Source organism: Heterocephalus glaber, unplaced genomic scaffold (genome assembly GCF_053883595.1).
Source record: "Heterocephalus glaber isolate CG9 unplaced genomic scaffold, H.glaber_assembly_v1.0 deba00001579, whole genome shotgun sequence".
NCBI lineage: Eukaryota > Metazoa > Chordata > Mammalia > Rodentia > Bathyergidae > Heterocephalus > Heterocephalus glaber.
In genome coordinates, this window is record NW_028258360.1 from 8,854,666 (window position 1) to 8,876,336 (window position 21,671).

Sequence of the window (21,671 nt, forward strand, 5' to 3'; positions counted from 1 at the left end):
TTGCAAAGGCAAGTTGTATGAACTCGAGCACTGGGGGCGTCCGCGACTCCATTAGGCTGGATTTCCCCGAGGTTATCGCTCAGACTGCAATTTTGACTTTTGGATTAGCCTAAGAACTGGAGTGTGAGCCCCGACTCTGGGTGCCTGCAGGAAAGGGGACGCCTCTTCGGGAGTTCGGGCCTGGGAGGATTGCGGAGGAGAGCCCAGAGTGTCCATGCGCCCCTGCCCCGAGAGCAGGGCGCGGCCAGGCTTCCCGGCAGCTGCCCGCACTCCCAGCCCCGCGCCACCGAGGGCTGCTCCCGGCTGTCCCCGAGTAACCATCTCGGCCTCTGCTCTGTGCTGTCTGTGTTGTTTCCCCCAAGAGCTGAGGACCAGGCCGGGCCCTGGCTTGTGCACGCCAGCTCCGTCCCAGTCCCGGTGGCAGCGGACAGCCTGGCCCAGGCCCTCGCTGGACAGTCCACCCGCCCTCCCCCCTTGCACACCACCTTCAGCGTGGATGACAGCAGCGGCTTCCCGTCACCACGGAAACAGCCTCCGCCCAAGCCCAAGAGGGACCCCAGCACCCGGCTGAGCGCCTCTTATGAGGCCGTGAGCGCCTGCCTGTCCGCGGCCAAGGACCCGGCCTGCGAAGGTGAGCCAGGGCCCCGGAGCTGCGGGTGTCGGGCTCCTGAGGGTCCAAATTCCAATCTGGGGTGGCCTCGGATGTGCTTAGTACAGATAAACCCGACTGCTGCCTGGGCAGCAGCCCTGTAATCCCTAAATATAAACATTGTTCATTCAGATCTCCCAGCCTCTTAGGGAAAAGCTCCTCAGGTGCCCTCCCGACTGGAGCCCTCCCCTGCCGTGAGTCGGCAGCCTCGAAGCAGATGTGATGTGCAGGGTTGGTCACCGGTCCATGTAAAATCTCACTAATTAAAAGTTTTAAAAAATCCATCGGGCTTGCCTGTGATCACGGTCTAATTGAAAACAGAGCTTGCTTCTTCATGGGGTAAATGAAGTGCTTCACACGCAGGAGAATCGCTGCAACCAATTTAATTGGCAGAATTTGGGGGCTGGATAACAAGGCTGTACCTGCACGGTGTACAGATATGTGGGAAAGAGATCCCACAGGGAGCAGTTTATTCCCCATCCCGTCCCTCCACCGTTACCACAGAGGCTGTAACTGATGCTTAATTGTGAACGGTTAGTTATTGTTCTCATAGACACACGTTTAGTCCGTAACAGTCACATTCGCTGGGTGGGGTCGGTGCGTGTGCCACACGCATCTCAGTGCCTTTTGCGTCCCCTTCCCCCCCATTCATCTCCTGGGCCCTGTCCCCGTTTGCAAAAGATCCATCTCCGTTTGCTATTGTCTGTCTTTTATTTTGCTCTTTCATGTAGTTATACTTTGGGTTTCTGGTATAAGAATCCATGTGATATTTAATCTTGTGTTTTTTGATTTGTACAAGCACTAAGGAAATCAGTATGGAGATTCCTCAAAAAAGTAAAACTGAAAATTCCAGTAGAATGACAGACGTCATTTTGCAGTGATCTGTGCGCACTCACGTCTGTAGCAGCACAGCTCCTAAAGCGAAATCTGGGAAGCAGCCTGTGTGCCCATCCGCAGAAGGGTGGGTTTAGGAATATGATAGTCTCACACAATGGAGCACTACTCTGCTCTAAAGAGGGGTAAACATGAGTCATTTGTAGGAAACGGATGTGCCTCGAGACTATGATGTTAATTATTAATTTTTAGAATTGTGAAAAGCAAAATGCTCTAAGCAGAACATTTGCACATTTTAATAATTTATTATCTCATGTGTGTTAGGCCCTGCTGTGTGTGTGTGTGTGTGTGTGTGTGTGTGTGATATCAAAGGCCACAGCCCTGAGGTTGAGATTTGGGGGTGATCGCATGCACACAGTCACAGTGCTGTGAAAGAAGATGACCCCACTAGGGAGATGGTTGCACCCAAGATAAAATGGAACTTAGGCTCCATTGTGAAGTCTTAGGAGGCAAGAACTCTGTATGAAGGCAAATGTCTGGCACGGTGCCCACCCTCCATCCTAGCTAGCAATTCCAGAGGCTGAGGCAGGAAAGTCACAAGCCTGAGCAAGAGAGGAGACACGGCCTCAAAACCAAGACAACAGAAAAAGGCAAAATGACAATCAAAAAAATAAAGCACAATCACAGGTTTAAAACTTTCAGTTCATTACTACCATTCATGCAACGTCACGCAAGCCCATTGGACCTGGAAGAGGTTTATGAAAACTTGGGTTTCTTGGAACCTGCTTCCACTCCCACGTGGCCACCCGGTGCTGCCCTGGGGCGGCTCCCACCCCAGTGAGCAGCCTGGAAGCTGATGAAAGGCTGAGCTGTTCACTGTTTACTTTCCACACTGGCTACCTGGCAGGCCCTTTCTTAGCACACATGGTTTCTAGTACTGGCTACTTTGTGACCCCCAAACAACGTCTTGGTCTCCTGAAGATGAGTTTCTGCTTTTCGGGACATGTTCCAAATCCACTTTTACAAATAAGAAAATTAAACCACTTGAGCAGTTCAGGTCTTGGAGCTTCCCGGAGTCAGAGTGAGCTGCCGGGGTTGGTGTTCCGGATTTCTAGTCTGTGGTCACAAAGATAGCTACACTGCATCGATGAGCCAGCTGTTAGCCGCCTCTCCGCCCCACCCACGCCACTGGGACTAGAGCCTAAGAGCCAGTTGGGACAGTGGGCAGGGCTTGGCCCTGGGCTTCAGGCCCCCGGGCTAAAGCACCAGCTGGACCTCCCGGCTGGTGTTGCAGTAGTGACAATCCATGCCGTCTCATGTGCTTCTTGTTCATGTTGGCCTTTGTTCTTCTGTGTAGTGTCTACTCTTTGCACTTGCCTGCTTTTTTATTGGGTCTTTTATTTGGGGGTGTCCCATTGTTTTTTAGTTCTTTATGTATTCTAGATAGTATGCTTCTGAGTAACAGCTGGCAAAGATTTTTAAGGAACCCTTCTGCATTGTTGGTGGGAACATAAACTAGTACAGCCACTGTGGGAATCAGTACAGAGTTCTCAAAAAGCCAAAACTAGAAATTCCATGCAACCCGGCTAGTCCCTTTCTAGATATCTTCCTGAAAGAGCTAAAAGACATCACATTACAGTGATGCAGGCACACCCGCCTGCACAGCAGCACAACTCATAATAGCTGCATCTTGGAAGTGGCCCGTATGTCCATCAATAGATGAACCAGTAGAGAAAAAGTGGTGTTTACACACAGTGGAGTACTCCTCTGCCATAAAAAAGGATGAACCTGAGTTATTCCTAGGAAAATGGATCCACTTTGAGACCATAATGTTAAGTGAAATCCGTCAGACGCACAGCTTAAATACTGCAGTTTCTCTTATATGAGAAACCCTAAATAAAGAGCAAAATAAAGGACAAGTCATAGGCAGTAAGGTGACGGGTCTTTTGCAGAAGGGAGGGAGAGGGAGGACGGGGATGCTCACAGGATGAGGGCCTCTTCTGTGCGCACAGCAACCCGCAAGGCCTGTCGTCGTCGTCACGTGCCCCAAACAAGCCCCCAAACAAAATCAAATAGCGTAGGCGGCACGCGTGCTCCTCCGCGGTGGCACGTTCGCAGTGCGCAGCTGTCCTCGGTCGCCGTGAGTCCTCCCTGGCCGCGCCGACCCCACCCACGGCCCGGGTCCGCGAGAGCCGGTGCTGGGCTTTTTGCCCGTCAGTTTGCGGAACATCGTTTCTGTCCCTGCCCCGCCCGAGTGCGGCCGCTGCCCTGTGCGGAAGGAGCAGCCTCGTCCAGTGTCCTCGCTCCTGAGAGCTCAGGTCCCAGCCTTTTCTCGCCCTGCGGCGGAGGAAGCCACCTGGCTCCAGCCTTGGGGTCCCGCTTCCCCTGGAGAGACACCCAAGGGCGGCGCAAGGGCCTGCACCTCCAGAGCCGGGCTGCTGGTGACAGCAGGGCACAGCGAGGCCCGGAACCTGGGGTGAGCGTGCTCATCTGCGAATGGGGCGCAGCCCCGCGTGTGGAGGGTGGGATCTGACGCTGCCGAGCGGAGCAGGGCCTGCACGGGAGAAGGCAGACTTGCGGGTTTAGGGGGCCGCTCGAGCCCCGTTAGAGCTCTGGTATGCTCGTCCTCCTGCCAGGCCAGAAGCCCAAACCCTAAAGCTTAAAGAACCAGCTGGGTGCAGTGACACGCGCCTGAAATCCCGGCATTCTGGGAGGCTGAGCCAAGAGGATTGCAATTCTGAGCCCAGCCTGGACAACTCAGTGAATTAGTAAGACCCTGTCTCAGAAGTGTAATAAAATAACAAAGCCGGGCGTGGTGGTGCAGGCCTGTAATCGCAGCACTAGGGAGGCTGGGGCAGGAAGATCGTTGTGAGTTGGAGGCCAGCCTGGGCTACATAGAAAGACCCTGTCTCAAAAAACATACCAACAAACCATATAAAAGAGGGGGAGCTTGGGATGTAGCTACGCATAGGCCCTGGGTTCAATCCCCAGTGGCACCAATAAATAAGTGAATAAACAAACACCTGAACTATTTGTTAATGTCCCACTACTCGACTCAGCAGGAAAACAGGCTCTGCGCATAGATGCAGTAACAGTTGAGCTCTGTAGTTTACTTTGCAAGTCACATTGTTTCTTGAAAAAAAAAAACCTGTCTTCTTATAGTGTAGAACCGCATAGGTCACACAGCAAGGGCTCAAAACATAAGACCTTCCGAGCCATCACACCCTGCAGAGCCGCGCTTGCTCATGCCCTTTCCTACCCACAACTTCCCAAGGCTCTGGCACTCGGAGGCACAGCTGGCCAGCGGCCCAGGCCGCCCCGTGCTTCACCCTCCGCTGCTGTCAGCACAGGCCTGGCTGATTGCCCCTGGGTGCATCCATCCAACAAAGTGAGTTCTTGGCCAGGGCTGCTCAGAGAAGCGTGTGGCTGGCCATCGGAGGAGACCCGGTCGTGGCTCGAGGCCTCGGCCTTCTCCTGCAGGGACAAGCATGACTCGGCTCTGGCCTGGTTGGGAAGAGAAGCAGACAAGGAAGCAGAGACTGCAGAGTGGCAGCAGGAAGAGGACACAGAGGGGCACATGGCCCGGGCCGGGGACCCAGGAGGCAGGAGGATGACTGATGGGCGGCCGGAAGGAGCCAGGTCCTGAGCCTGCTGTGTCCCCACTGAGACCGAGCAGAGGACGAGGAAGAGTGGAGACAGATCTGGACGCAGACTGGCACGTCTCCCTGATGAACAAGCCCTATTCCCTCCTGGCTTTTCCGAGTGAATGGGCGGGCATCTGGGTGGACAGGGCCGAATAACACCGCCGGTGCAGCTGGCGACTTCAATGCCCCCCACGTGCTGCAGCGAAAACCCGAGAGGAGAGTGGTACGTGTGAGCAAAAGTCCGTCTCCTCACAGAGCTTAAACGGGACGCAGGGCCCAGAGTTCTCCGGGGAGCCCAGAGAGCAGTCTTTCTTTCTAAAGAAGCACTCAGGCAGCTCAGGCATGCAGAGGACTCCTACACTACCGTAGGAACCCCAAGACCTGTCCAAAGTGACTCCTGCTGCGGACTGTCTTCCTGGCTCCATTTCACTGATTAAATTGCCAGGTAGTTGCAAATATTTTATGCATAAACTTTGAAGCTTAAGAAGATTAAAAAAAACTTTAATCTCCGGGAGGCGGGGGTGGGAAGATCAGTCGGGAAGCTCAGTGACTTTATCGAGAATTTGTCTCTAAGTAGAAGCTAAAGAGGACAGGAATGGAGCTCAGTGTGAAGGCCCTTGGGTCACTAACCAGGACTCAGGACCCAGGAAAGGAGGGAGGGAGAGAAAAAGAAACACCTGTTCGTGGAGCCTCTGAATGAGTATTTGCAGGTGAACTTTTGCATGTGGTCAAAACCTGAAATGACCGCAGACCCACGCCAGCCTGTGACTCTCTAACTCGGGTTCTGCTTTCTATGTACGAAGAATGAGGACCTCCAGGTCTGACCTCTGATCCTGCCCCGGCCCTGGAGCCTCGCCGGGGGCTGGGACTTGCCCAGGGGATGGGGCGCATTCACTCCCGCAGGCTCGCCCTGGCCAGGTGTGAGGTGCGAGTCTGCGTCTTCACACCTGCCTGTGAAGTGGACTCCCTGACCCCGTATGGAAGACACCGCCGAATCCCGAATCCCGAGCAGGGTGTGCCTGGCCCTTCGCAGGCAGCCTCCTGGCCCCTCGCAGCTTGGAGTGACCAACCTCTCACAGTGGCTTCACTTCCTGTGTCCAGCTCTGGGGTGGCAGGCTTATCTGAATGGTTCTCACTGAAGAACCTTTTCCATCTATCTATTGATCTATCTGCCTGTCTATCTGCCTGTCTGTCTGCCTATCCATTCATTTTTATGTTTTTTGAGACAGGGTCTCCCTATGTAGCCCAGTCTGGCCTCAAACTATGTGGCTCAGTCTAGCCTTGAATTCACTGCAATCCTCCTGGCTCAGCCTCCAGAGTGCTGGGATCACAGGCATGCGCCACCCTGCCACACTGGAGGGCCTTCCAGAGTGGGCTGGAGTCACCTGAAAGCCAGGCACCTGTGCATCTGCCACCCTCGGACTCCACGGCCCAGCCCTAGGCATCTGCGTGGCCAGGTGATGCCCCCTGGGCTGGGCACCACACAGCTCAGGCCCATGGAGCCAGGGCCCTGGGCACAGGAGCAGGGAGAGAGGAGGCGGGGCCGCAGTGCCACATCCTGGACCTCAGCGTCGGGTTGGGGAAGGGTCCCACCCCTTCCTAGGACTGGAAACACTGCTGGGGCCTACACTGTGGAGAGTGCCACCTGCCCCAGCCTACCCTCTGGGCAGAAGAATCCATGTCCCTCCCACAGCGGAATGCGCTCGCTTGCTCCCCTGAACTCCAGACATCCCCTTCCCGCAGGCCGCCTGTCTAGCCCTTCCGGCAAGACTGCACAGGCTGCTCGGTTGTCTGAGGGAGTGGGGGAACTCAGATCCCCCAGCCCCGCCCACCCCAGCCAGCCCATGGGAGGGACCGATGCAGGACAGAGGTCAAGGGCTCCACCAACAGGAGTGGGGGACCTGGGGCCAGGTGCGAGGCAGCCAGAGACTGGGGCTGGTGAGGGTGCGCTCGGGTTTGGACCTGACTTCGGGTCTGGAGTCCGGCTCCACCACTGAGCTGTCACCCCAGTCAACGGAGCTTCGGGGTCCGCCTGGCTGGAGTCGGCATAAGACTGAGGGCTGAGGCTTTGGATTTCTACTCCACCACCCCTCGCCCGGTCCTCACCTCTGTGCTCTGCTTCCCCTGTGAGCCCAGAGCCATCGTGGAGCCCGGCCGTGCTGCTGGGAACCGTCCCGGAGGTGACACCCAGGCCCTTCGGGGTCTCCATGAAGGGTGTCACCGGGCCACGGCTTCATCTCCAGACCACTGTTTCCGGCCAACGTCCAGCTGCCATCTGTGTTGTGGAACCTTCGTCCCAGCCTCTGCCTTTGGAGTCGCTCCTGTCTGGAAACCCCAGTCTGGGAAGCAGTGTGTGCCAGGCCCCGGGGCCCATACTCCATGGTGACGGTGGTGATGATGATGGTGACCTCCCGTCTCGGGCTTCCTGGTAGCCAGGGACAGTGCTCCTGGCCGATCCTGTGACCTAGAGGCCCCAGCCCTCCCCCGTCCAGACCCCGGTGGTGGAGGGAGGCGGAGCTGCACCGGTGGAACGGTGGCTGTGAGCACAGCTGCCCACTGGGGGTCGCTGCCCGCGGGGCTGGGGGCCTCGTAAGACCCTGCCTTGCAAAGACCGCCACTGAGGCACAAGGTGACTTCGAGGTTTCCACCCCCGATGGCTGCATCCCCCGAGCACCGCGGGCCCCAGCTGAGCTCTGCTCCCCAGGCAGCTGGCGGTGTCACCGTGTCCCAGCGAGGGTCATCAGTGACAGGTCCTCAGGGGTGGACGTGGTGGACCCTGGGGCCTCCACAAAGCATCCTCGGTGGCCTTGAAGGCCTGGGCTTGGCTGGGGTCCCTGGGGAGGGGTGCCGTGGGCCAAGCCCATCCCTGGCTCACTGAGCAACCCTGCTAACCATCCGCTCTGTCTTCCTGCTCCAGCTCTGACCCGGCCCAGGCCCCACAGCGATGACTACAGCACCATGAAGAAGATCCCCCCGAGAAAGCCAAAGAGAAGCCCCAACACCAAGCTCAGTGGCTCCTATGAGGAGATCTGGGGCCCGAGGCCCCCAGGCGTGGCTGGCCAGGTAGACGCACGCCACACCCCAGGGACCTCCAGTGCACCACGGACCTCGCCTCAGTGTGCTGCACAGCTGCCACTGCACCTGCCCTTGCCCCCAGGGGATGACGACTCCGAGCCAGTGTACATCGAGATGGTGGGGAACGCGGCCAGGCCCGGAGTCCCCGAGGCCGACAGCCCTGAGCAGGGGGAGTCGGTGTACGAGGAGATGAAGTACTTCTTGCCAGAGGAGGGCTCCTGGCTCCCGGGCCCGCGATCCGCATGCGACATCCCCGCACCCTTCCCCGACCTGCTTCCGCACCGGCCGCCGCTGCTGGTCTTCCCGCCGGCGCCGGCCACCAGTTCGCCGGCCTCAGACGAGTCCCCGCTGACGCCGCTGGAGGTGACCCGGCTGCCGGTGTTGGAGCCCAGCCGCAAGTACCCGGTGCAGGCCGAGCCCAGCAGCCCTGGCGGCCCGCAGCCCCGGCCCGCGTCCCCGGGCCTCGCCGCACCCTGCACACCGCCCACGCCTGGCAGAGCGGGGCCCGGGGCCGACCTGGCCAGGCCGCAGCCCAAGCCCGGGCCCAGGAGGGGCGCCCCCTACAGCCCCCCAAGCTGCCGGGCGCCCTGCAGCCCCCTGGACGAGCTCAGCAGCCTCTTCAACTCCGGCCGCAGCGTGCTGCGCAGGTCGGCGGCGGGGCGCAGGATTCGTGAGGACGGAGGTGAGTGGCCTGGCGCGCGTGCACAGCACCTGCCGTGTGCGTGAAGGGGCGGGCCTGGTCTGGACAGCAGGTGTGCCTGTGCATAGTTTGCGCCGTGTGCACAGTTACACTGTGTGCACGGCCTGTGGGTATGAGCCTGTGCTTTCGTGCTGCACATGTGCATGCACGTGTGCTTGGTCTAAACCACGTGCACGTGCACGTTGCGTCCGGTGCGATTCCAGTTGCAGGCGCAGGCCGGGAGCAGGTAACCGAGGTAAAGCAAGTCTCCTGCAGCCCCTGCAGCTAAGGAGGCGGGAGCGCGGCTCCCCTCGGTGCAGTGCAAGGCATCAGTCTTGGTGTGAAGACTTCGAGAACTGAGCTAACGCATTAGTGTGATTCGTGCTAGAGCAGAGGTATTTTAGCTACGTTTACTTCTCCTGCATTTCCTTATAATGTGGAGATTGTGCCTTGTGGGAGGCGACACTGCAGGTACCCCACCCTGTGACCCCGGGTCTTCACCGCTGCAGTCACGCTCAGACACAGCTGCCGCTCACCCTGAGCTCCCTCCTGGCAGCCACAGCGCTGTTGTCTGGCTGGGGTGCAGCACTGGGCCGGAGGCGTCCACACGCTCCACAATGGTACCTGCAGCCTGAGGCGGCTGCACAGCTGAAGAAGCATTCATTTTCCACCCCTGTAGTTGCAGAATGCAGCAGGCCCGAGGAAAGAGTTTCTGGGCAGGGATCTTTGCCTCCGAGGAGGCTGGCCGAAGGTTAGCCGCGCTGCGTTGCTCAGTTCCCCTTGATGAGCACACAGCCCGTGGGCATTTAAAAAATATGTATTTAAGGCTTTTATACAAAATCAAAATACCACACTGCTGTGCCCATGTGTGGAGAAGCAGACAGTGAGGTAAGGCGTCTTCCTGGTAAGGGAAACCGTGACAGTCGGGTGACACTGGCAGTTGCACGTGTCTGCTCTTCTCGGCCAGGAGACACTTCCGGCTGCAGAGGTTGAATAACTTTCAGAGGCTTGGAGCTAGGACCAGAAATACAAGTTTGACCTGTGCTTTACCATTATGCACACATTAACCTCTTTTTCTTCAAAAGGAAATGCATAAACATGTTACCTTTCATCATCCAATTAGGAAATTAATTTAGGTACAAAAACTAGAAAATTCAGGAAGCAGCTGAAACAAGGGCGAACAGCTGCCTAACCAGTCCTCCGCCTCCTCTGGAGCGTGTGAGCTCACTGTTTGTTTACCTGACCATTTCTTCTTATTACACGTCATTAATAAATGCAATTAGACTTGGAAGTAGCAGACTGAATTTCACAAGTTATATTTTATTCCAAGGGCCAAAATGGAATCTAAGAGAAAAATCATTAAACAAATTGATTTTGGAACTAAAAGTTGATTAAAATCCCATAAACCTCATTTTACTATAGATCGTAATCTGGTGCCTTCTCCTTAATTCGGCTGCATTTGAGGACAGAAAGTTAATGAACTTCTAGCAGAGCTGTCACATTTGGAAATCCCCAAGCCTAGCACGCAGAGGAAAGTGAGAGTTGTTGAGGCCATCAGGCACAGTGTCTACACTTGCTGATTGCATTTGCCCACAGTGACCTTAACAGCAGGACCTCGAGTACTTGGACCCCAAAATTACAAGACATGTCTTTTTCTGTTGTGGGCTTTTACAAAACACTCTGTAATTTGGAAAGACTGGTTTGCACCATTTTTCACTTCAGCTGTGATGATGGAAAACTTGGCACCGTGAGAACAGTCATCATCCCCATGCAGATCCGGGAATCCCAAACGCACTCTTTAGATGGTGGGAGGGAATGAGATTGTAAGTTTTCATGATGGCATGTTCTCAGAAGACAGCACACATTAATCCTTTGGAATGTACAAGGAGGGAAGGAAAGATATGGAAGGAAAATTTAATGGCAGCCCTATGTACTAGAGCTGCTTATATGATTATTAAGGTTTACACAGTTTGATCCTAGGGTGAGTAATCCATTTTCCTCTAAATTAATTGAATGGCTGATTTACTGTAGCCTTGGGATTTCCCCCTTTTAAAGTTTTTAATCTTCTACTTTACCCTCTTTATATTTAAAGGCATTTTATCTTCACCTGAAATAGCTTACTTACCAAATACTCCAGTGTGGCTAAGTCAGCCCCCAGGCACTTAAATTAATTACAACTCCTTTCTTGCACCCTTGTGTGTGGGGAAATTGTTCTACAGATTTGGCACAAGCTTCCCAATGCCCACCTTGCCTCCTTGGAACAATGATGTTGAAAAGCCTGACCCTCCCATTAATCCCAGGCATCAGTATTTCCTGTTCGAATAGAACGCGCAGTAGCGGGTGGTGGGAGAGGAAGTTCTCTCGTGGATAATTCTCCCATGCAGTTCCAGAGACTCGTGTAGGATTTCACAGATATTGTGCTCCTCAAAGCTGTCCCACTTCCACAGACTCTTTGGCCATGTCATTTGAGGCATACAAACTCACCACCAATTCTAATGTCCAGAACACAGATACAGAAAACAATGGGTGCTAATACATGTGTGACTGTGGTCTGCAAAGAATAACACTAGCAGCACAGAATGGCTGTGCTGTATCATGTTCCAGGCAGTTTCAGCAACTTATTGGATTCTCACACTGCTGTAAGGTGTTTGGTACTTTTGTGCCCCCTTTGCAGCTGGGGAAACTGAGGCACAAAGAGATAGATCACTTTGCTCATGAGCCGCAGGGTGTGGAGTGCTGACATTTGTCTCTGTTGCTGTCCTCCTAACTACCCACATGGGCCCCCCAGAGTGCAGAGGGAAAAGCTCTAAAAAGTACACATCTGCTCATTCAGGCCCAACAAGTAAGAGTTCTGGAATTGAGATGGAGAAAATTGCTCCATAAATGCAAGGAGGTCCCACATGCGCTTGATGGACCATGGGAACAGGAGCTGTCCAAGAGCGAGGTGTGCAGGGCCCTCAGCCCTGCAGTGAAGAATAATGTGTCGGTCCGCTTTTGTTGCTGGAACACAGCACTTGACACCCACAGCTTAAAGGAGGAGAGGTTTAACTTGGCTCATGGCTTCAGAGGATTCAGTCCATGGTCAGCAGGCTCCTAGGTAGGAACATCATGGTGGAAGGGTGTGGAAGAGCAAAGCTGCTTGCCTCGTGGGATTCAGGAAGCAGAGAGGGGAGGGGAGGACAGGAGGGGAGCTGTGTACTCCCAAGGCTCACCGTCTCCATGGTGTAGTGTGTGTGTGCATGCACACGTGTGCGTGTGTGTGTCTGGGGGTAGCCTGAGCTCCTGGACATGATAAAGCCGTGGCCATAGGGAGCACAGGGTGTGCCGCCCTGCGCTCACTCTCCCGCTGGTCTGCCGAGGTCTGTTCTGGCCTAAGGGGTGCCACTCTCCCCCGGAAGTCAGACTCTCCTCTGCGCTCCGGACATCGTCTCCAGTCAACGCTGTTGCCCTCACTTTCTGAACGAGGAAGTCCTTGGGGGAAGCTGGGCTAACAGCCCTGGAGAACAGAGTTCTCCATTATCACGAAGTGGGCATGGAGCAAGGACTTGGGGACAGTCTTTCCCCTAACATTTTCCTGGGAGAAAAGGATTTTTTTTCACTAATTTTTGGGCCAATCTGTGGTAACCAAGAGTACTGGGAAGTGCAGCTACACACTGTGGTGTTTTCAATTCTCTGAAGTCTGATGGAACCAATGCTTGGTTCATTTGCACTGGGAAATGAGCTTCGGATTTTCGTCACCTGATCAGTACCAGATTTAGCTATGTGGGGTCCACAAAGCGCTCTGTCTTCTGTGTCCGTGAGAAACACATTTATGGATGCCTAAGTATGCACCGTGCGTGGTCTGACATTTTTCTTGTAGTTTTCGGTGCTTTCTCTAAATACCCAAGATTTCATGTAGGGAAACTGTGCAATCAGACTTACATAGACTTGGAGAGCTCTTTCTCTTCCCCTCATTTGGGAAGGATTTGTAGGAAGTCAGGAAAATACTTGCGGAAGTGTAGTGTTGGCTCGTCCCTCACGCCAACAGAGGGAGAACAGAAAGATATGCTTTGTGCAGAATCAGGAGTTGGAGCGAGGTGTGCTTTCTCCCCGGAGCTCTGACATCACTTCCTGACAAGGCCCTGAACCGTCCCATTGTCTCTCTTCTGTCACACGGGACTGAGCGGGAACTCTTAGGACCCACTCTACAGCATCCAGAGTGATGCCAGGTACCTGCTTGAGGAACAAGAAACAGTCAGTGCCCCTGCCACATGCGGACGCTGTTCCGCCCCTGATATTTGTCATAGTTGATACTCAGCACTGGCTCTCTGCCGTCGGCCAAGCACACCGAAATCTCTCTCCCTGGGCAAGGCAGGCATGGCATCCCTGTTTACTGTCCAGCAGTCTGAGAGCTACAGGAGCGAGTGATTTCCTCCTAATGACAAAAAAGAATTGGTCTTAGTGTGAGGAACCTAGTGCACATCTCCATCCTCCCAAGCCCCAAATTCTTCCTATAATGCTCTTCTTAGTCTCCTAAAAAAGTCAAAATTAATAGTGACACAAAGACCCTGCCAGAGGAAGCAGCTCCTTTCTTAAGTTAAACACAAAGCCATTACTAGGAAAAGACATGGGGAGTGGCAGAGAAACCTTTGCTCCCATTGTCAGGGTTCCTGAGCTACGTCCGAAGCAGCTTTGGAACTAGGGGAATGTTCTTCTCGTGCCCTATGCCCACCCCCCTGCTCCTCCCCTCTTCTCTGCAAAACCCTTTCTTTCCTGGCCGGATGGATCTGCAGCACACACAGCTCACCCAGAATCCTTCCCCAGTCTCAGTTTCCCTTGGCCTCGGCCTCTCTGAACTCCTGCTTGGAACTTGGGTCTTCATTCCCAGAAACACCCACGTCAAGGTAGCAATCACTTGCCCAGGGCTCATGGAGCCTCCTGGCAGAGAAAGTGTCCCCTGGGCAGGAGCTGAACTTCTGTCTCGGGAGTGGGTGGTGGTGGTGCCTGCTCAGGACACCCAGCCATTGAGGGAGTAGTGAGTGAGCCCTCCGCTTCTGGAGAACCATGTTGAGGACAGTGCTGTGCTGGCCCTGATGGTCACAGCCACCACTGCAATGGGTGCAGGAGACAGACACCCTAAACATCACCATCACCTGTGTCTACAGCAACATCATGTAAAAGGCAGAAATCATCCTCTTCTGTGTGATATGAACATAGAACAAAGATGCGGATGACAGCAAAGTTGTATGTGTGGCAGGCCAAAGACCTGGCGTCACAGCCCCTTGATACAGATTGGCCAGGCAAATGTGAAGTGGTCAGACTCAGGACTGTGGTGTTTCCAGGAGGCCACAGTGCTTCCTGGATCTGAGAAACCCAGGACCAAAACCAAGCAGAGCATTACAAGTAAACATTTAGATGAAAAGCTATCCTTTTGTCTTGGTTACTTTTCTCCTTGATGAAACAAAATATTCGACATCCACAAGTTAAAGGAGGAAAACTTTATTTCAGTTCACAGTTTGTAGAGGTTTCAGTCCATACTCAGCTGGCTTCTAGGCACGGCACCAAGGCAGAGGGGCATCACAGAAGAAAAACAGTCCATGTCAGGGTAGGCAGGAGGCAGCAAGCAGCAGGTTTCCCTTTCCCTTTTATCCCATCCAGGCTACAAGCCTTTTGGGTGGTGCCCCCCACACCCAAGGTGGAGTTTCTATCTTCAGTAAATCCATTCAGCCACACCCAGAACTCTGATAATTCCAATCAGTGGAATAATTTAGTACCACACACCCTCAACCCCAGTATCACACACCTAAATGCAGCCAGCTCTGAAAAGCACTGCCTATAAATGCATGAGGCTTTGGGAGGAAATCAAGATAATGGGCTTAACACCTTTGGATGAACTATTTTGGGAAATCACCTCAGATATTGGCTGTAACTCTGCAGCAGCCAGCACCTCATTCAGAATGAGATGTGTTTCCGGCATGAATAGTCCATCATTTTTCAGAGGAGCCACAGAAAGCCATAAATCTGTTAGAGCTGTGATGCTTGGCAGTGCATTGTCAGCAGAAGAATCCGTTCCATCTGAAACTCTGGGAGTCAGAGCACCTCTTCGGAAGTGGATTATCTTTCATAACCAGTGAGGCCTTTACCCACTAAAACAAGTGGCTATTGTGTATTGTGTGTGTCTACACTGGATTGCAAATTAAACTCCCACTAGGGGCTCCAAAGGGAAACCTAGTGCTCCATCCTTTAAGCCACTCAGCCGCTTTCCTTAAGCACATGAATAAAAACCTTCCTGACTATCTGCATCCCATTATTCCAGATAATGTGACATGCCTGGGTTTCCTGCTTTTGTGAAGTGCTCAAAAGCACCATGGTGACTGGGCTGCCTTCCTGCAGAGGGGCTGATCCGGTGGCATGTCCCCTCATTCCTAAGAGTAGTGGAAGAGGAACCCGATTGCTTAATTACCCACCAGTGTTCAGGTCCTTTATGCCTGGCTTAGATCATTTTTATGAATCCCTAGCTTAGCCTAGAAGATTTCATGCTGTCTGAGTGCTAGGTACAAAGGTATATCCCTTTGCCCAGTCCCTTATTCCAAGAGTCAACAAGTGTCACTTGCTGTCCTATTTACTTTTCTCATTGCTGAGGCAAAATAACTGATACCCAACAGGTTAAAGGAGGAAAACTCTATTTTATCCCAGTTTGTAGAGGTTTCAGTCCATAGTCAGCTGGCTGCAAGGCAGGGCAGCATGGCAGAAGGACATAGCAAAAAAAAAAAAAAGAAGAAGAAGAAGGACACTGCAGAGGAGAAACAGTCCATGGCAGGGTAGGCAGGAGGCAATGAGCTGCCTTCTGTCTTCCCTTTTATCCCTTCCAGGCTACAAACCTAATGGTTGATGCCACCCACACCCAGGATCGGGCCTCCCATTATCCACACCCAGAACAATGCTAACCAAATAGAGGACTAATCTAATCATCACACCCTTACTCCACATTCACATGCTCTAGATCCAGCCACCTCCAAAAAGCCCCACCTATGTGTGTATGAGGCTTTTGGGAGCATCTAGACACAAGCCATAACACTGGCCTCCACTGTGTATAGAGCTTCCGGGACGTCTGACCACTCTCTCCTGGTCTCTCCTTGAAATCTTCAGTTTTCTTACTAATACTCTGTGCATTGGAAACCACTAGTCATTTGCAATTTTAAAATGCAGGTCAATTATAATAAGATTATAAGCACCAATATGATTTTCTCCCCCACGTGATGGCTAGGTACTAAAATACATAGATCCTGAATAGGGGCAGGCATGAGCCAGGGTGGAGACTTGCCCTGATTTACCATGGAACCCGAGAATCTGTGCTTCACTCATAGTCCCTAAAACTCACAGAAGAGCTTCATCATACCCCAGACTCTGGCTCACAATCAAACAGTCTTCCAAAAGAGCTAAGCATGGCACATGCCTGTAATTCCAGCACTCGGGAGGCTGAGGCAGGAGGATTGCCCCAAGTTTGAGGCCAGCCTGGGCTATATTGTGAATTCAAGTCCTGTCTGAACTGCACAGCAAGACCCTGTCTCAAAAAAACCAAAGCCAAAACAAAACAATCTTTCAAAGGAAATTTCCATTTTAAAGGAAAAAAAGGCCAGGTATGTGCATAATTGGTATGTGAGGATATTTCAAAGGAAAATGTGTATGTTTGGAGTTCGGGTTGTATTATTTCCCTTTTGCATGGAGAGGTGGAAGATCCAGGAGGGGGGCGGGGGGCGAGGTGGCCCTGGGCAGAGTGATGTCTGGAAACACCGCATAAGGCAGGTGCAACTCAGCACAGCACCGGAGCCCACGCCAGCACCCACAGCCGGAAGCCACTGGCAACGTCACATCCGCTGGGCAGAATTAGTTCTGTGGACTGCAGTTCACAGGGAGAGCACCTGCTAGGAGGGGTCAGAAGAGCTGCATATGGGATGAAGGGGACTCAGCAGCCCGGTGGCTTGCGGGAGGAGACCCAGCTGCTGTTACAGCCCCTTGACAGGACAGCAGCCGAGTCCAGCCACAGACCCTCTGGGGGACCCAGGGTCCGCTTACACATCCTCAGGAGAATTGCACTGATTCTGCCTCTTAGCATTTAATTATTTTGCATATCGTTAGTAATACAGTTCTCTTAGATTTTCAGTAGATGCATTGCCTTAAGAAGCACTACTGCCATCCTTAAGAAAATCTCATCTGTGGTTTCTGCATGTCACACACGTGTGTGCCCTCCATCCCTAGGCTGCTGTCCCGTGTCTCCTGCCACTCCCTTCTGTGCTGCGGAAAAACTGTGGTGCCACCAGAGCTCTGGCGGAACCACTTCCACACCAGGCCAGGCAGTAAAACTAACTGAGCATTCATTTCCCTGCTGCATTTGCTGCCCAGCGGGTCTCCACCTTTCACTTACCTGGCTTGGAATCCTCTCCGATTTACAGGTTGAGGACAGTGAATGTGAGGCAGGAGAGGCGCTATGGAGATGCGTGACCATAAGGCGTCCTTTAAGTCTGACGACCACGGGAGAACCCAGTGCTGGGCCCCAACTACTGAGCAGTGTGGGCACCATGTCTGTGGAACGGAGCCATGGAGGAGTCCCGGGCAGCACTGCAGAAAACACATTCATCTCGGACAGCACAGTTACTGGGCAGCATGGCCTCCAGATGCATGGCTCCTTTTGGGACTTAAAATATCCAGAGTTAACTGCAAGCCAAAGATAAAACTAGCAATAATATCTGCTGCGACGATTTGCTGATTGGCTTGAGAATGCGCTGAGGGTCTCACTGGTGCCGGGATTTGAGCCTGACACGTGGCCAGACGTGGTTATCTCGCCAGCCGTTCCCACCAGGGCTGTGTCTGGGTCTCAGCGAAAGCCGCTCAGCCTCGTTTCTCCTCTGCTCAGAGCTTCTTGAAAGGGCGTTGTCCAGCTGAGCCTCAGAGTACCCGCGTCAGCTGCATAGAAAGGGCAGCTTCTGCTCTTACTGTTTTTGTACCCGTGTATGTGTGGGCAGATCTGCAGGGTAGGGCACACTTTGTTTTACATTCCGGGACTTTTTCCTATTCCAATGCAGCAACTTGAGGGCGCAGCTCAAGTGTACACACAGAACTCGGTCATGTTTCCTATACACCCTGCGCACACAGTTTGAAGGTAATTTCTTGCCATATTTTTGATAACTTGGTTCACGAACAAAGTTTCAGAGTGTGAAATTTGCCAGTTTGGGCATCACATCAGCACTCAGAAAAAGTCACGATCTGACCCTAGAGCCCTGGGTGCTGAGGCCCTACCTGACCTTGAAGAGGATTGGTCAGAAACGAGCAATGGAGGCCCACGGGAGAAGGGAAGCCCAGCTCCACAGCCACTTGTGGTCTCTTCCCGTGTTCTGGTGAAATGAGTTCCAGAGATCGAGGAGACTTTCTCTGCGGTCGGTGGGCGCCGTACCTGCCAGGGCTGACATCTCCGCTGTCGTGTGTCACCACCAGGGGTCAAAGCCATTTATGCCAGGCCACAAGGAACTGGCAAGGGCAGCTAGGCCACCACAGGACCTGCCACAGACAGCCCCTGTGGCTTGTTGAGAATTCCACAAGAACACAACCTCCGTGGATCATTTCCGTGAACCATGGGAGACCTCGGAGCTTCTGCCAGTGCAGAGTGGCAGGGCAAAGGGTTTCAGCCAGTGTCCCGGCTATGGGCCTTTTGTTAGACAATAGAATCACAGCCATGCTGGGCATTTGCTGCACTGGGCGCCCGCCCCAGCCCTCACTTCCTCCTGGTTAAATGTTGATGCAGCAGGAGCTCGAGTTCTACAGCTCCTGCCTGTTCCAACCCGTCCCGGCCTGTGCACTCCAGTTATTAACTATTTCAGATGGGTACATTTGTAATTAGCTCTGAGCAAGGGATTTGAGAAGACTTCAGACATCTGCCACACTGTGATTACCTTTTGTTTCTTGCTCTTGCTGGTTCTCTCAACAGTGTTCCTTTTATCAAAGGACAGGCATCTTTAGCTTCCCATCCAACACTAACTCTCCTAGCAGAAGAGCAGGGCCGTTGTCCTCTCCTTGTGCTTTCTGGGGAAGTAAGGAGGAAATATTCATGGGCAGGAGACTCATAACAGCGCTGTTCTGTATGCAGAGCCCCAGGACTCCTGGATTTCCATCCCACCCAGCACTGGAGAAATGTAAAAATGACAGCAGCATAGGCCCTCATGGCCTGCAAAACTGCACCCGGATGAGGCAGCCTCGGCCAGGCTTGCTTATTGCTCCAGGATTACATACTCAGCACTATCCAAATACAAGGAAAGAAAGACTCTGTAGCAACCTCCCCTGTATATGGCAGGGACAGAATATATGTGCAAAAACAAACCCAGTTAGTTAAATTGAAGAGAAAATTGGCACAACTTAATATCCTGTGCAGTTTTGAGTCCTGAAAATCTTACTTACACTGACAGACCTTTTCCAGCTTTACTGTGGTGCATTCTATGTTGTTGGAGATCTCACTCTGCCCCACTCTGCTTGATGTTCGCTGGTGCAAACCGTCTCCACTTGGCAGGAGCAGGCGGCAAGAATTCTCCCCGCTCAGCCCGAGGGTGAGGGCTGGAGAGGAAGGAGGCGGCAGCTCGCGAGGGCGATGTCACGGCGGCGGCGTCACAGGCAGCCTGTAATCGGGGCCCAGCCTGCACCTCAGGCTGGCAGCCTGTTGGACTGCTGTGTTTGCTTGGCCTGTCTGTGCTTCCCAGGGGCTGCAGAGTTGTTTTTGTTTGTCTCTGAAGCCATTGATTCTAATAGAAATACACAGCCACCTAGCGGCTGGAACCTGGGGTCCGATTTCCACAGTCTGCACCCCAGGGGACGCAGAGGGTCTCTTGGAGGCGCCTGCAGTTTCGTATGAGACTCGTGGTGTCTACCAGGTGCGACCTCCCCGAGCCCACGCGGCCCCTTTGGTGACAGCTCCACTCACTCTGCGTGTGAGCTGAACCCCAGCATTGGTCTTTCTGAAAGGTAAGAGGCCACATGTTTGGGGTTCAGTCTCCTGCAGAGGGCTGTTCGCCTCCCAAATGCTGGCTGCAGCCAGATGTCATCCGCTTGGGCTGGGCTGGGCGAGCCTTCCAGGCCCTTCCTGGTTGCGGTAAAGGGAAGATCACAGAGGGAGCGGAGATCAGAAGGAATCGCTGCTAAGCGCTCAGGCCGACTGGATGCGGGGTGCCCATCTCAGCAAGCCTGTGCGTGTGTGTGCACACCACCAATAGGCGTGCAAGCACTGTGAGCTGCACCTTCGCAGTCCCAAAGCGGGGATCTCAGAGTTTCCGGGCGGCGGCCAACGCCTCTCTCTGCCTTTGCCTTCCCAGGATGGAACCCAGGCCCCGCCTTCCTCTGCAGCCTTTGATGAGAGGAATTCTCCTGTGGAGGCCCCTGTGTTCCTGCCAGCCCGGGAACGACTGGGAAATGTGTCTTCCCACTTCCTATGCCTCGCAGAGCACTTTGGGTGTTCAGACAGCCAGGCTGCTCGGTTTGTTTTGCTCCTCCATTAGGGAAACCTGGATCCCATCTGGGAAGAGTCGAACTACAGTCTGAATTTACCGAAGTGAGCTACTGGGAGAGGAACGTGGCGCAGTGCGGCGCTCTTCCCGGGAGACGTGCCCTGCGCCTGCGCTGTGTCCTCACCCCTTCTGGGTCGCAGAAGTCAGGTCTCTGGGCGGGGTCCGGCCCTGGCCCTGCCCACCCTGCCCTCGGTCTGTGTCTCCGAGCAAGCTCGGCCCCAAGGCCCCGCCCGGAGCTCAGGACGTCTCTGCTCGCAGGCTGCTGCAGGCTCCGCCCTGGGGTCCTGCTCCTCAGCCGCCTGCCAGCCCGGACTCCGCGCTAGGGATCCTCCGGGCCCGCCCGCTGGGCACAGGGGCTTCGGACTGCGTTTCCCCCGGCTTCTCTTCCTCTGCACCTGCCCCTCTCTCCTCCCCTCTCCTCTTCCTCTTCCCTCCTGGCCTGCCTCCGTTTTCTTTTCTTTTTGTGGTATGGGAGACTGAACTCGGGGCCTTCCCATTGAGCTACATTCCCAGACCTTTAAAAAATTTATAAAATTTTAGAAAAAGTCTTGAAATAGAGTCACACTAAGTTGCCAAGTTGCCCATCCTGAGCTCAAAGGTGCAATCCTCCTGCCTCAGCCTCCCAGATGCGGGGATTACAGGTGCGCACCACCCGGCCTGGCGGCTGCCTCCTCCTAAATCTTTCTGCTGTCCTGTTCACAGTCTCGCCGCGCGGTGCTCCGGCATTACGCTAGGGGAACGGGAACGTGAAGTACTGTCTTCTGCAGCACACGCCCTCGCTGTCTCAGAAATCAAACAGAAACCTACACGTACGTGCAAGGGCTGTGTATGCTGGCATTGTCTGGACAACGGCGAAACTACGTGAAAGCCTAACACCCTGGTCAGGCGTCGTCAGTTTCTGATGCCTGTAGGTATTTTCTCCTCCAGTGAACGCACTCAGGGAGAGGACACGCAGCGCCAGTCCTTTCCGGGACAGGAAGTGTTCATCCATGCAGTTCGATGTCTGCCTTGAGACTTTCAGGAAGTAGAGACCGGAACTCAGAGGGCGCTACGAAGGCGAAAAGCCCTCCACGCCTCCGGGAGGGGCCCTCTCTGACCTGACCTCACCATGCTCACTCGGCAGCAGTGTTCGCAGTGTTCGTTTCAGTGTCAGCTGTTTCGCTGCTCCTGGCTGGCGGCAGGGGTCCACGCGACCCGACGCTGTGGGCACAGTTTGTCTGGAGCTCCTGTCTTGCCCCTCCCCTTAGCCAGTGTGTCCTGGGTGC

General features: G+C 53.9%; 1 protein-coding gene and 1 long non-coding RNA gene across 11 annotated transcripts in view; one reads left to right on the forward strand and one right to left on the reverse strand.

The window, feature by feature from the left end:
* Nucleotides 1-21,671, forward strand: part of Myo16 (myosin XVI) — a 531,552-nt gene that overhangs the window by 471,143 nt on the left and 38,738 nt on the right. For all 10 annotated transcript variants that reach the window (XM_087193116.1, XM_087193117.1, XM_087193118.1 and 7 more), the window contains 2 exons: nucleotides 363-631; nucleotides 8,045-8,884. In XM_087193116.1, coding sequence (XP_087049242.1) covers nucleotides 363-631; nucleotides 8,045-8,884 — 1,109 coding nt within the window. The remainder of the gene's footprint in view (nucleotides 1-362; nucleotides 632-8,044; nucleotides 8,885-21,671) is intronic.
* On the reverse strand, nucleotides 8,880-20,523 carry LOC110344662 (uncharacterized). Its single transcript, XR_002387357.2, has 3 exons — nucleotides 19,310-20,523; nucleotides 17,286-18,937; nucleotides 8,880-13,295 (listed from the first exon to the last, which is right to left on the reverse strand). It is a non-coding gene; the product is annotated as an uncharacterized LOC110344662 (long non-coding RNA).